Raw genomic sequence first — 12,962 nt, 5'->3', positions numbered from 1 at the left:
TGATGGAATGAGATTTCAAAATATCGGAGTCATGATCAGATGGACAGTTCCCGCTAGCCGCTAGCTATGTGCGCAACACCAGTCTGTATCACGCCTCATGAGAATGCAAAGTTTGAACGAGCCTCGGAGGGGACATGCATCCGTCGCTCCGGCCGGGCGACCCCCCGAACGAGCCTCGGAGAGGACATGCCTCTGTCGCTCCGGCCGGGGCGACCCCCCGAACGAGCCTCGGAGAGCACATGCCTCCGTCGCTCCGGCCGGGGCGACCCCCCCCGAACGAGCCTCGGAGAGGACATGCCTCCTGGAAACGCAAAGCAACGTAGGTTCCGCATCGAGCTCGACGACGTCGCCGCGGCGCTGCGGGCGCACCACGACGTCGGCTCGTCGGCCGCGGCGCTCCTCGACGCGGGCACGCCGCGCGCGAAGCTCGTCGGCTACGTCGCCGCCCCGCGCGGAACTCGATACTTGAACGACGCGCGCCGCGGATCGGGAGAGGAAACACCCCACCCCTCGGGAAACCATCGCCCCCCTCGGCTCGGGAAACCTATCGCCCCACAGGTCGTCCTCGGGAACGCGACGACGGAGGGCGACTGCGCGATCCTCGAGAGCAAGGAGCTGAGCGAGGAGGCCCCGGACGGCGTCACGTGGCGATGTTCGAGAGATTTGGGGTGGGAACAAACGTCACCGTCACGCGTCGTAGGCCCTGGACAGCGCCAAGGAGCTGCTGCCGGCCTACGCGGCGCCGTCCGTCGTCGTCCAGTTGGACGCGATGCCCGTGACGTCGCGGGGCAAGCTCGACCGGAAGCGGCTGCCGCCGCCGCCCGCGGATCTGGGCATGGGCGAGGGCGACTTCGTGCCCTGCGAGAGCCGCACGGAGAAGGTCATCGAGGCCGTCTGGCAGGAGCTCCTGGGCTACGACGACACGCCCATCTCCGCGCTCGGCGACTTCGTCGCTTTGGGGGGCAACTCGCTCCTGGCGGGCCGCGCGACGACGCGGCTCCGCCTCGAGCTCGGCCTCAAGTCGCTGCCGGGCACGGCCATGTACATGCACCCGACGATCCAGGCGCTGGCCGTCTTCGCGGACTCGATGCCGAAGCTGTCGAAGAAGGCGTCGGGCAAGGCGCCGACGGCCGACGACGCGCGGCGGGCCTTCAAGGGCTACTCGTCGACGGCGAACGCGACGGTGATCGCGGGCCAGGCCGGCGTCGCGCTCTGGGCCCTGTCGCTGAACCAGCTCGGCGGCCTGCCGACGCACGTCGTCGTCTGGGCCGTCTACCAGCGCGGCGGCGCGCTCGCGGCCGCGTTCCTAGGGCTGCCCTTCGCGACGCTCATGACCATGGTCTACCTCTGCGCCATCGCCATCATCGCGAACCAGCTCCTCGCGCCCGACGTGCCCGCGACCTTCGTGCTGAAGATCCCCCTCTGGAGCGCCAAGTACCTGTCGTGGCTCTCGGCCAAACACGCGACGCGTTTCGCGGCGAAATGCCTCGCGACCTACCTCGCGGGCACGCCGGCGTTAGGCACGTTCTACGGCCTGTGCGGCGCCACCGTCGGCGACGACGCCGTCCTCGACAGCGGCGTCGAGGTCGAGGACCCCAAGTTCGTGACGTTGGGCGCGCACTCGCGCGCGAGGGCGTGCGCGCGCGTCGCGCCCCACTTCGTCGACTGCGGCGAGCTCGTGCTCGCGCCCGTGGGTTTAGGCGCCGGCGCGCGCCTCGAGCCGCGGTCGAGCCTCGGCGCCGGCGGCGTCGTGCCCGACGACCACAAGTTGGACGGGCTGTCGTCCGTCGGCGGCGCCGCGCTCGAGTCGCCCGTGGACGACGTCCTGCCGCTCAAGGCGAAGACGCCGCGGGCGCGGCGGACCGCGCTGCGCGTCTCGCAGTATCTCGTCGGCGTGCCGCTCCTGCTTTTGCTCGAGGGCTGCGCGACGTTCGCGGCGCTCAAGGCGTGCGAGGGCCTCGTCGCCTTGGTCGACCCGGCGACGCGGACCTACAGCCAGATCGCCGTCGTCGCCGTTGCCGTCGTCTGGGTCGCGCGCGTCGCCCAGTGCGAGACCTTCTTCGTGCTCACGGTGCTCGCGAAGAAGGTCTTCGTGGGGTCCTTCGAGCCCGGGCCGCGCGACCCGGCGGACACGGCGGACTGCTTCCGCCGCTGGCTCCTGGACCGCCTCGTGCACCACCCCTTCTTCTGCGGCGCGACGGAGCCCTACGTGAACACGGAGCTGCTCAGCGCCAAGTTCCGCATGCTCGGCGCGAAAATCGGGTCGCGCGTGAACATCGACTTCTTCGACTGCGTCGAGTTCGACCTCATCTCCGTGGGCGACGAGGTCGTCTTCGGGTCCTGCGTCGTGCTCCACCCGAGCGACGAGGAGGAGGACGCGATGATCGTCGTCGAGGAGGGCGCGAACGTGCTGGACCACAGCACGCTGCTCGGCGGCGTCGTCGTCGAGAAGCGCGCGGTCACGGGCACGTGCGCCTTCAGGGCAGGGAAAGGGTGATTCAAGTTCGCTGTGTTCCGCGCGCGATCGTTCCAGAGAAAGGGTCCACGCTTCGAAAGGGCTATGATCGCTCGTCCAAAAATCAGCCGAACCGAGCGGGAAACGGCCGAGAGAGGAGCTCTTGACCCGTTTCCCCGCCCAGGTGCACGTTCGGGCCCAAGCACCACGTCTTCCCGGCGACGTCCATCTCCACGGGCAAGGTGCGGGGCGCGCCGGTCCTGCTCAAGTACCAGGGCGACGTCGAGGCGGGCACGTCGAAGCTCCCGGAGAAGGACCGCGCGCGCGTGCTCGCGGCGCTGGCCGCGCACCGCGACTTCGCGACGTTCTACGCCTTCAACCTCTTCTGCGCCGGGTCGGCCATGCTGCTGGAGCCCGTGCAGTCGCTGCTCGAGCTCGCGCCCGTCGGCGCGTTTTGGTACGCGCGGTCCGGCCTCGCGGGCAACTTCCTCGCGGCGTTTCTGGCCTTCGTCGGCGCGCAGCTCGGGAATCTGGGGTTCCTGGCGCTGGCGAAGAATCTGGTCATCGGCACCTACGACGAGCTCGACACGGAGTACTACGGGGACCTGCACCACAAGTGGGTGCTCATGATGACTTTAGGGTCCTGCGCGGACGCGTGCCTGGACGCGATCCAGGGCACGTGCCTAGCGCCCATGGTGCTCAACGCGCTCGGCGCGACGATCGGCGAGGACTGCTGCCTCTTCTACGGCGCGGTTTTAGAATTCGACCTGCTGTCCATCGGCGACTACGGGTCCACGGGCGAGGGCTGCGACATCACGTGCCACACGGTGGAGAACATGGTCGTGAAATTCGCGCCCGTGTCCATCGGCGCGGGCTGTTCCATGCGCGCGGAGTCCGTGTGCATGCCCGGCGCGACCATGGAGCCCTGCGGCGTGCTCGTCCAGGGGTCCCAGGTCCTCAAGGGCGAGACGGTGCCGGGGGGCGAGGTCTGGAGCGGCCTGCCCGCGGCGTTCGTCTGCGCGGCCGACGACGACCGCGACGCGTTCTACCGCAAGTGCTTCAAGCAGGCGACGGCGGCGGGCCAGGGGGCGCTCGTGATCCCGGCGTCGCAGCCCGGGTCGTCGCCGCCGTCGCCGAAGAAGAAGAACTCGGGCCTCGAGCTGCGGAAGAAGCAGGCGAGCCTGCGGGCGACGGCGGCGGCGCCCTTCGACGTCGACGCGGTCGCCAAGGCCCTGGGCCTGTCGCTCGCGGCGTCGGCGGACCTCTTCGCCGCGCGGGACCGCGGCGACAAGCACGCGCTGCGGCTCTTCCACACGCTGGGCCGGCTCCGGGACTCCGCGGCCGCGGGCTTCGTGAAGAAGACGCTGCCGCCGCCGGGCCGCCGGCCGCCGCACCTCCGGCCGGGCACGCTGGCCGTGGCCCTCGAGATCACGGTCGACGACGCGAAGCAGGTCATCCGCGCCTGGCGCGACGACGACGACGTCGCGACGGAGGCCGTGAAGCGGGCCAAGTTCGCGCTCTACGCGCAGCACGCGGGCCTCGACGACCCGGCGGGCGCGGAGGCGGTCTTCGCGGCCGCGCGCGGCGGCGACGACGACGCGACGGCCAAGGTCGCGGCCTACCGCCAGGGCGGCCGGGCCCTCTTCCTCGAGGGCAAGGGCGGCGCCTGGGGCAAGGGCAAGGGCGGCCGCGGCGGCGGCCGCGGCGGCCGCGGCGGCGGCCGGGGCCGCGGCGGCCGCGGGGGCGGCCGCGGCCGCGGCGGCCGCGGCGCGCGGGGCGGCCGCGACGCCGACGCCGACGGCCCGCGGAAGCCGAAGTCCTTCTTCTACCGCGAGGCCGCCTGGATGCTCGGCGGCGCGCTCCTCTTCTCCGTCATCGCCAACATCTACATGCTCAAGCTCGTCAAGGCGTGAGACACGCCCCCGTTTGGCCGCGCGACCGCGCGGGCTCCCCGACATTTTACACACTCCCCGATTGATTTACGTCCCGATGAGGAGGAGCGCGGCGTCCTCGACGTCGCCGCGCGTCTGCGCGAGCGCGTCCGCGGCCATGGTCCGGCCGAAGCCCATGGCCGTGAGCTGGGCGACGAGCGCCTCGTCGGCGGCGCCATCCTTCCTTTCGAGCACCTCGTCGTCGCGCGCCACGCAGCCGCCCTGGTCGCCGGCTTCGTCGTCCAAGCCCAGGGCCCAGAGCCCGTCGGACCAGCGGTTCGCGCCGAGGTCGACGACGACCGCGCGCGCGCTGTCGTACAGGACGACGCAGGGCCGGCCGTTCTGCGACGCCAAACTCAGCAACTCGCTGTCGTCCTCGTCGAGGGGAAGCTCCGGGGCTTCCGAGTCGTCGAGCGAGTATCTCCAGAGTTTGACGCGACGAGGGCTCCCGGTGCGCCGCACGGGCAGCGCCGGCGGCAGCGCGCCGCCGGCGCACAGGACGTCCGCGAGCACGGGATCGAGGAGCAGCATGCGGTCCAAATCGACGGCCGCGCGCTCCAGCAGCGACGCGCCCGCGGGGACCTTGACGAGCCGCTTGGCCCCGACCACGAGGGCGTCCTCGAGCTTCTCGGCCTGCGCGGCGTCGAAGGGCGACCAGCCGGCGGACGCGAGGAACGACCAGCCGGGCCCGGGCTTCGCGTCGGCCTCGCCGCGGTCGCGGAACCAGGTGAAGGCGTCGGCGGCCGCCTGGATCTCGTCGGACCGTGGGACGGGCAGCTGCGGCGCGCTCGGCTTCACGGGCCGCGCCGACGGCAGCTCCGCGAGGATCTTTTTTCTCGCGCGAATCGCGGCGTTCTTCTTCTTGATCCGCCGGCGCTCCTTGCGGTCCGCGCGGTTCAGGAAGACGAGCTTGGTCATGGCTGCCCGCCTTTACACTTTTACACGAATAAAGCGATGTTGAAGGATAACTTTGCCTCGCCGCCGTATCGCGCTCACGCTGCGTCGACACGCTGCCAACGCTACCAACGTGCGCTCGAAACGCGCTGAGAACGTCTGTGTGAGCTCGCGCCTGCGAGGCCGCGCGCGCACGCGCAACGACAGATAAAAAACGCGCGCGTCGCTGAGCGCGTCGGTCCACGGCACAACACAAACGAGCCATGGCCTCGGACGGCGTCTGGGTGACGGCGCCGTCGCCGTCGAAGCTGCGCGGCGTCGGCGACTACGTGCGGCTCAAGTACTACCACTACGCGCTCTGGTCCGGCATCTACATGATGGACAAGAACGAGGCGCGCGCGATCAACGCGCTCGTCTTACTGCTCGTCTCGCTGCTCGGCCGATCACTGTACCTCTACGTCTTCTAGAGCGCGCCCGCGCGCCCCCGTCGCGCGGCCCGGACTCGGGGCGCGCCTGCGGCGGCCGCGTAACTGTGCTTGTGGGAGAGGACGGCGACGACCGCGGGGCGAGGGACGCCGCGGCGCGGCGCTCGTCCTCGACGCGCTCTGCCTCGTCGACGCGACTTCGGTTACGTTGCGCGCGGCCGCACGGGGCGCGGTCACGGCGCCGGGGTCGACGTCTCGGGGTCCGCCGCGGGCGCGGGCGCGTCCGCGGGCGGCTCCGCGGTCGCGGCGGCGACGGACGTGCAGGCCTCGTCGGAGAACGGGTCCGGCGGCGGCTTCTTCTTGAGCGCGGCGGAGACGAGGGAGAAGTAGGAGGCCTTGAGCTTCGACGTCGGCTTCTCGGCGGTGTAGGCGAAGTCCGCGGCCAGCAGCTCGTAGAAGAACTTCGCGTGGTCGGGCCACTTGCCGTCCTTGCAGACCATGCGGATCTGCGTCGTCGCGTGGGCGTGCCTCTTGAGCGTCGCGACGAGGGCCGCGGCGTCGTAGATGGGCGCGACGGCCTCCGCGGCGAGGATGACGTCGAACTTGACCGGCGGCGTCGGTTGCTCGTCGCCGCCGGGCGCCGCGGGCCGCCAGCTCTCCTCGCTCTGGCCGTTCCGGGGTTCGCCGTCGTCCTGCGTCCAGGTCAGGCGCTTCGTCGACGCGGCGCAGCGGTTGCGGCGCAGGTTGCGCTCGAGGAGGTCCACGACGCCGCCGTCGCCGTCCGTGATCGTCACGCGCGCGGACGGGTTGTGGAGCGCGACGGCGATGCCCGTGAGCCCCGCGCCCGCGCCGAGCTCCAACACCGTCGCGCCCTCCTTCTGTAGGTTCTTGGGCGGCATGACGAGGAGCGCCTCCGTGAGCACGTACGCGCCGTCCCAGACGTGGCCGCCCTTGCCGAGCCCGCGCTCCTGCTCCATGAGCAGCTTCGTCGCGCCGACCTCGAACTCGACAAAGTCCGCGTTGATGAACTTGAGGTCGTCCTCGTACTCCTGGGACTCGAGCCAGACGCCGTAGTCGACGACGCGCTTCCGCTCGCCGTCGACGTCGCGCTCCGCTTCGACGAGCCGCTCCTCGACGGCGCCGGGCGGCGTGGGCGCCGACGGCGTCGGCGGGGGGCCGAGCTCGCGGAAGAAGACGCGCGTCGCGACGGACACGTGCTCCTTGCAGGCCCGCGCGGCGACGGCCGCGGGCGCCTCCTCGTCGCTGACGTCGTCGAACTCGCGGCCGTAGAGGCCGGCCTCGTCGTAGTCGACGCTCAGCACCTCGGCCATCGCCGTCTCGCTGTGCTCGTCCCCGATCTCCACGAAGATGGAGCCCACCTTCCGCCGCTCCGGCCGGCCCATGGCTGCCCGCAAATGTCCAGCACACCTTAAGCGAGTGCTGTAGGGACCCTAATAAACTTCATTTAGGCGACGGTGCCGTTCTTGCTAAAAGGGCATGGGCTGCCCGCATCGACGGCATGGGCAGTCCGCATCGACATGCGCTGGCTCGTCCTGCTGCGGGTCGCCGCGGCCGTCGACCTGCTCGCGGTCCTCTCGGACCACGGCAGCGGGTCGTCGGAGCTCAACAAGATGCTCGGCAAATGTCGAATGCTCGCCTCGAAGTCCTCCTCGAGGGTGAGATCCTGCTCCATGGCGCGGCTCGAGGCCCTCGCGCGCGAGCGGGCTGCCACGGGGTCGATGGTCGATGGAGAAGACGCGCGCGCGTCGACCGGCGCCGCGGCGAGTCACCGGCGCCGCGCGCGCGGCGGCGCGAGCGGCGGCGGCGGCGGGAGCGCCGCGTCGGCGAAGAAGCGGCGGCGCCGGTCGTCGAAGGCCTCCGCCCCGCGCGCGCGGCGCCGCTCGAGCAACGCGTCGAGCTTCGCCGCGGCCGCGTCGTGGAGCGCGGCGTCGACGCGCGCGGTGTTCGCGAACGCGCGGCGCGTGGCCTCGGAGAGGCGGAAGTAGTGGACCGAGGGGTTGCGGCGCGAGGCGCCCTCGACGGCGCGGGCGAGGCCGTCGACGTCGAGGCCGAAGCGGAGCGCGAACGCGAGCGCGGTGTCCGCGAGGCGCTCCGTCGTGCCGACGACGGCGAAATCCCGCAGGCGCTCCAGGGCGGCGGACCGGACCTCGGGCCGGCGGCAGGCGGCGTCGTCGCGCCCCCCCGCGCGGGGCGTCTCGGCGGGCCAGAATTGCGACGCGTTCGCGAGCGCGCCGAAATCCGCGTCGCCCGCGAAGGCGCACCGCGCGAGCACGTCGCCGTCGCAGAGGCTCAGGAAGCGCGCCGGGAGCAGGGGCGTCCCGTGGGTCCACGCGACGTCGTCCCAGGTGGCGCCGCCCGCGGCGGGCGCCGCGCAGTCCGGGCCCGAGCACGCGAACGGCGCGCCGTCGCCCGCCGCCAAGGCCTTGCCGCGCGTCGCGAGCTTATTCGTGCGGGACTCGGCGAGGGCCACGGGCTCGCGCACCACGGTGAGCGCCGCGTACCCGAGCCGCTCGAAGGCCGCCGCGACGCGCGCGTCGTAGTGGTGCAGTTCGACGAACGAGCAGTTCCTCGCGGCGAGATCGCGGATCCGGTCGCCGCACGCCGTCGGATCCACACCGTGCTTCGGACCATCCTCGCGCTCGCCGTCCTCGAAGCTCTGGAGCGTGCAGACATGCTCGAGCACGCCGCAGAAACGCCCGTCGGCCTCATGGCACCACTTGCTGTAGCGCGTCATCCAAGCCATGAAGCTCCCGCCGCCGCATTGATTCACGTGGAGGAACACGGCGCGCCGCGGGTCGACGCCCGAGGCGCCGCGCGTAGCGCACGCCGCCAGCGCCGCCCGGACGAGGCGACGCATCATCCTTGGCTGCCCATAGTGCTGTAATTATTTATAAATAAGTTCAATTTTGGCAACGGTGCCGTTCTTGCTAAAAGGGCATGGGCTGCCCGCATCGAAGGGGATGGGCAGATCGATAGATCTCATGCGCTGGCTCGTCCTGCTGCGGGTCGCCGCGGCCGTCGACCTGCTCGCGGTCCTCTCGGACCACGGCAGCGGGTCGTCGGAGCTCAACAAGATGCTCGGCAAGCTCGATCCGTGCATCGTCGCCGCCGGCGAGCTCTTCGACCCCGGCGAGCGGCTCCTCGGCGTCGCGCGCAACGGGACGAGCGGCTGCAAAACGGCGCTGCGCGGACGCCGGCGCGGCTTTTACGCAAACGTTCGGTCACGCGTCGCTCAGGTTCGACGCCCGGACGCTCGAGCCGCTCGTGACCCCGTGCGAGGAGCCGCCCAAGTACGTGTCGTCCGTCGTCACGACGCTCAGGAAGCGCGGCGCCGTGCGCGCCGGCACCGCGGAGCGCCTCCGCGCGCTCCACGCCGACGGCAAGACGCTCGGCGCCGCCTACGGCTTCGTGCGTCGCGTGCGGCGCATCGCCTGCGACGAGGCCGCGCGCGGCGCCGCGGCCTGCGGCGGGCGCTGCCTCTTCGCCCACAAGGTCTTCCCCGTCTACACGAGCTTCAACGTGACGCCCGCGCGTCCGCCCGCGCCCGAAGGAGACGAACCGTCGACGGGACGACGTCGCCCCAGGTCTTCGAGTACCTGCGCCAGAGCTCCGTCGCCGTCGTCCAGCTCGAGCGCGTCGACGAGGCCGCGCGGCGCTACTCGAACTTCCGGCGCTTCGAGTTCCCCAAGTGCGTCGCGAGCCTCGGGTTCCCGCCGGAGGCGGTCCAAATCGTCGCGGACGCGCAGCCGCGGACGCTCGCCGGGTACCGCGCGGCCCTCCGCGGGTCCCCCTACTACGCCGAGTGCCCCTGCGCCAAATGCGACGCCGCGCCCGCGCGCCACGGCTTCCACGACTGGCTCGACCGCGTCGCGCGGCCGCGGCTCCCGCGCGTGCCCTGGCTCGCCCTCACCTTCGAGGAGCTCTTCGGCGGCAACGCGACGGACGCGACGCGGGCCGCCGACGCCCTCGCGGCCTTCGTCGCCGGACTCGAACCCCCGTAAGGCGCGCGCGCGTTTCGCGCGCGCGCGGCTCACAGGGCCTCCTCGGCCGGCGCGCCGGGGAGCAGGGAGCTCAGCCACCCGCCGACCCGGTAGGCGCCGACGCCGGCGAGCAGCGCGCCGGCGAAGTAGGCGAAGACCGTCATGGCCCGCGCCTTGCGCTCGATTTTCACCGTCCGCGCCGACCGGAACCCGTCCCAGGGGAAGCCCTCGGGCAGCTCGTCGAGCGCGTCCATGCCGTCGTAGGTCAGGATGCGGCCCGACGCCGGGTCGACGACGCAGAGGCTCGGGAGCTCGCGCACGCGGCAGGCCTCCATCAGGTTGAAATGCGCGACGACGAGGCCGACGTTCGCGGCCGGCACGGAATAGCAGTCGCCCGGGACCTTGGCGCGGTGCCGGCAGATGGCCGTCTCCGCCGGGTCGAACTCGACGAGGGCCAGGCCCAGGCGTTTCCGTTGCCGCCGGAGCGCGTCGCGCGCGGCGACGACGGCCTCCGTCGCGCGCGGCGGCGTGTCTCCGGACGCGAAGAAGATGCCCACGGCGTCGCAGGCGTCGTAGGCCGCGTCGAGCTCGACGAGGTCGCCGGACCCGTCCTCGAGCCGCCCGGGCAGCAGCGTCGACAGCGGGTGCTCGGGCTTGGGCCGCGACACGAAGCGCACGTCCCGCCGTTTCAGGGTCGCCGGCCCCCACTTGTTGTGCGGCGGCGCCCACTCGACGACGACGTCGTCGTCGTCGCCGTCCGCGGCGAGCACCGTCGCGCGGTACTCGTCCGTCCGGTAGCGACCCAGCACCCGGTCGCCGGGCTGGATCCTCCCGTCCATCGCGAAGCGAAAATAAACGCGCCAACTTTACGGGCTGTGCAGCTCCGTGGGATGATCTTGCAGTCGTAATTAACGCCAACCTCGACACGATCCTCGAACGCTCTCTAAGACCCGCAGCCCAACCAGCCTCGATAACCCACCCGACAGCACGCCATGGCCTCCAGCCACCGCCTCAACGAGCTCGTCCACGCCCTGCTGTCCGCCACCAAGAAGTCGGCCGAGTCTCAAGCCGAGGAGGGCAAGCTCACCGTCGCGCTGTCGCTGGAGCTGAACTCGCTTTTCCTCGAGGACAAGCGCGCCAACCGGCACTGCCGGTCGATCAAGGCCTTCGTGGCGCACCTGCGCAAGGAGGGCGTGACCATCCCGCGGCTCTCGTCCCTGTCGATGGACGCCGGCATGGCGATGTCGCGGCTGTCCGAGCTCTGGCCAGCGTGCTACGTCAGCGCGCAGACGTTCCTGGACATGGGGAGCTCCAAGGACCTGAGCGACGAGGACCGGGCGCTCCTCCGCGCCTTCTACGACGACGAGTTCGCCGAGTTCAACAAGATCATCCGCGATCGGCACACCACCTGGGCCACCCTCGTGGAGAGCGACGATGACAAGGAGGTCAAGGCCGCGAAGCGCGAGCGCAAGCTCCTGCAGCGCAAGGAGGACCGCGAGGCCGAGCAGCGCGAGCGCAAGGCGCGCGAGGAGCGCAAGGCGCGCAAGGCGCGCAAGGCGCGCGAGGAGTCGGGCGAGGACGAGGAGCGCGAGGAGTCGGGCGAGGACGACGACGACGAGCCGGACGCCGAGGAGGAGGACGCCGACAAGGCCAAGCCCGCCGCGGGCAAGGGCGCCGCGCCCAAGCCCGCCACGAAGAAGGGCGCCAAGCCCAAGCCCGCCGAGGGCAAGCCCGCCAAGACCAAGGACCTCAAGCGCAAGCGCGGCGTCGCGGACGACGACGACGAGGAGCCCGTCGACCTCACGGAGGACGAGGAGGAGCCCGCGGCGAAGCGCTGCATCTTCGAGCAGATCGGCACCTACATCTCCGACAGCGGCGCCTACATGCTCGACCAGGTGCCCGCGGACTACCGCCCGGGCACCGTCGCCTTCTTCAAGTACGGCCTGCTCCCCGGCATCGCCTTCAACGTCGGCCTGCGCAAGTGAGCACCGCGGCGCGAAGGAGGCCGCGCGCGAGGCGGCCTAAGATTCGGAGCCCCTTAGACTATGCACGCCTGAGCGCGTAGGCTCCGGGAGCGCGGAGGGGGCGAGCGCGTCGCGGCCGCAGATGCCTCAGCGGCGCAGCGGCGGGCTGCGGCGGGACGCGCCGCGAGCGCGACGCGCCGCGAGCGCGACGCGCCGCGGGCGCCGTCGGGGCGCGGTCCGGCTCCGGCGCGTCGCCGGACGGCGCGGGCGACGCGGCCTCGAGCGCGGCCTCGAGCGCGGCTTCGAACGCGGACCGCGCCTCGAGCAGCGCCGCCTGGCGCTCGACCTCGAGCGCCGCCGCGTCACCCCGCGCGGCCTCGGCGCTCCGCTCCGCCAGGTCGCGCTCGAGCGCGTCGCGGTCGCGCGCGGCCGACGCGTCGGCCGCGCGCGGCGACGCGCGCGTCCGCGTCGCGGCGCCAGTCGGCCTCGCGGTCCGCGAGCTCGGCGTCGAACTAGGCCGCTCGAGCTGCGCCGCGAGGCTCTCCGCGCCCGCGCGCTGCGCCTTGGCGACGTCGTCGGCCGCCGCGAGGCGCTCGCGCACGACGGCCTGCTCGAGCGCGGCCTCGCGGTCCGACGCGACGGCCGCGAGGGCGCCCGCGTGGGCCGACGCGGGCGACTCGAGGGCCTGCTTCTTGCCGTCGTCGAGGCGGCTCCGCTCGGCCCCCGCCGCGAGCGCGAATTCGTCGCGGAGCCGCGCCTCCGCGGCGTCGACGGCGTCGCGGCGCTCGCGGTCCTTGCGAAGCTCGGCCTCCTCGACGGCGAGGCGCAGCTCCGCGGCGAACTGGAGCGCCGACGCGTCGAGGCGCTGCGTGCGCTCCGCTCGCCGCGGAGGTCCTCGAGCTCTTCGGCGTGCTCGCCGCGGAGCCGCGCCTCGAGCGCGTCGAGCGCCGCGCGCCGCGCGGCGTCGGCCTCGGGGGTCGCCTCGCGGTTCCGGTCGCCCTGGACGCGGAGCGCCTCGAGCGCGGCCTGGAGGTTCGCGGCGTGCGCGGCCTCGGTGTGCGCGACCGCGGCGTCGCGCGCGGCCGCCGCGTCCGCGAGCTTCCGCTTCGCGTCGCCCGTGAGCTCGTCGCGGAGCTGGCGCAGGGCCTCGGCGCTCGCTGCCGCCGCGGTCGTGCGCTCCGCCCGCAGCTTCGCGAGCGTCTCGTCGACCTCGACGGCGCCGGCCGCGCGCTGCTCCGGGAGCTCGGCCTGGAGCCGCGCGACCTCGCCCCGGAGCGCGCCGGCCCGCTCCT

At 72.4% G+C, this 12,962-nt stretch overlaps 3 protein-coding genes across 3 annotated transcripts in view; 1 reads left to right on the top strand and 2 right to left on the bottom strand.

Annotated features, from left to right (window-relative positions):
• AURANDRAFT_10430 (hypothetical protein) overlaps positions 1 to 1,072 on the top strand; it is a gene marked incomplete at both ends in the record, with an annotated part of 2,476 nt that extends 1,404 nt beyond the window's left edge. The window contains 3 exons of the mRNA XM_009033908.1: positions 324 to 438; positions 496 to 558; positions 722 to 1,072. Of these exons, the coding sequence (XP_009032156.1) occupies positions 324 to 438; positions 496 to 558; positions 722 to 1,072 (529 nt within the window). The remainder of the gene's footprint in view (positions 1 to 323; positions 439 to 495; positions 559 to 721) is intronic.
• Positions 1,073 to 7,491: 6,419 nt separating this feature from the next.
• On the bottom strand, positions 7,492 to 8,586 carry AURANDRAFT_60674 (hypothetical protein; the record flags this gene model as incomplete). Its single annotated transcript, XM_009034094.1, has 1 exon — positions 7,492 to 8,586. One exon carries the CDS (start codon positions 8,584 to 8,586, stop codon positions 7,492 to 7,494), a length of 1,095 nt encoding a protein of 364 aa, XP_009032342.1.
• A 1,170-nt stretch (positions 8,587 to 9,756) lies between these two features.
• AURANDRAFT_60673 (hypothetical protein) overlaps positions 9,757 to 12,962 on the bottom strand; it is a gene marked incomplete at both ends in the record, with an annotated part of 5,218 nt that continues 2,012 nt past the window's right edge. Inside the window, 4 exons of the mRNA XM_009034093.1 lie at positions 9,757 to 10,527; positions 10,794 to 10,884; positions 11,931 to 12,535; positions 12,676 to 12,918. Of these exons, the coding sequence (XP_009032341.1) occupies positions 9,757 to 10,527; positions 10,794 to 10,884; positions 11,931 to 12,535; positions 12,676 to 12,918 (1,710 nt within the window). The remainder of the gene's footprint in view (positions 10,528 to 10,793; positions 10,885 to 11,930; positions 12,536 to 12,675; positions 12,919 to 12,962) is intronic.

This window comes from Aureococcus anophagefferens (assembly GCF_000186865.1).
Source record: "Aureococcus anophagefferens unplaced genomic scaffold AURANscaffold_1, whole genome shotgun sequence".
NCBI lineage: Eukaryota > Pelagophyceae > Pelagomonadales > Pelagomonadaceae > Aureococcus > Aureococcus anophagefferens.
This window is presented reverse-complemented; position numbering and strand designations above follow the sequence as displayed.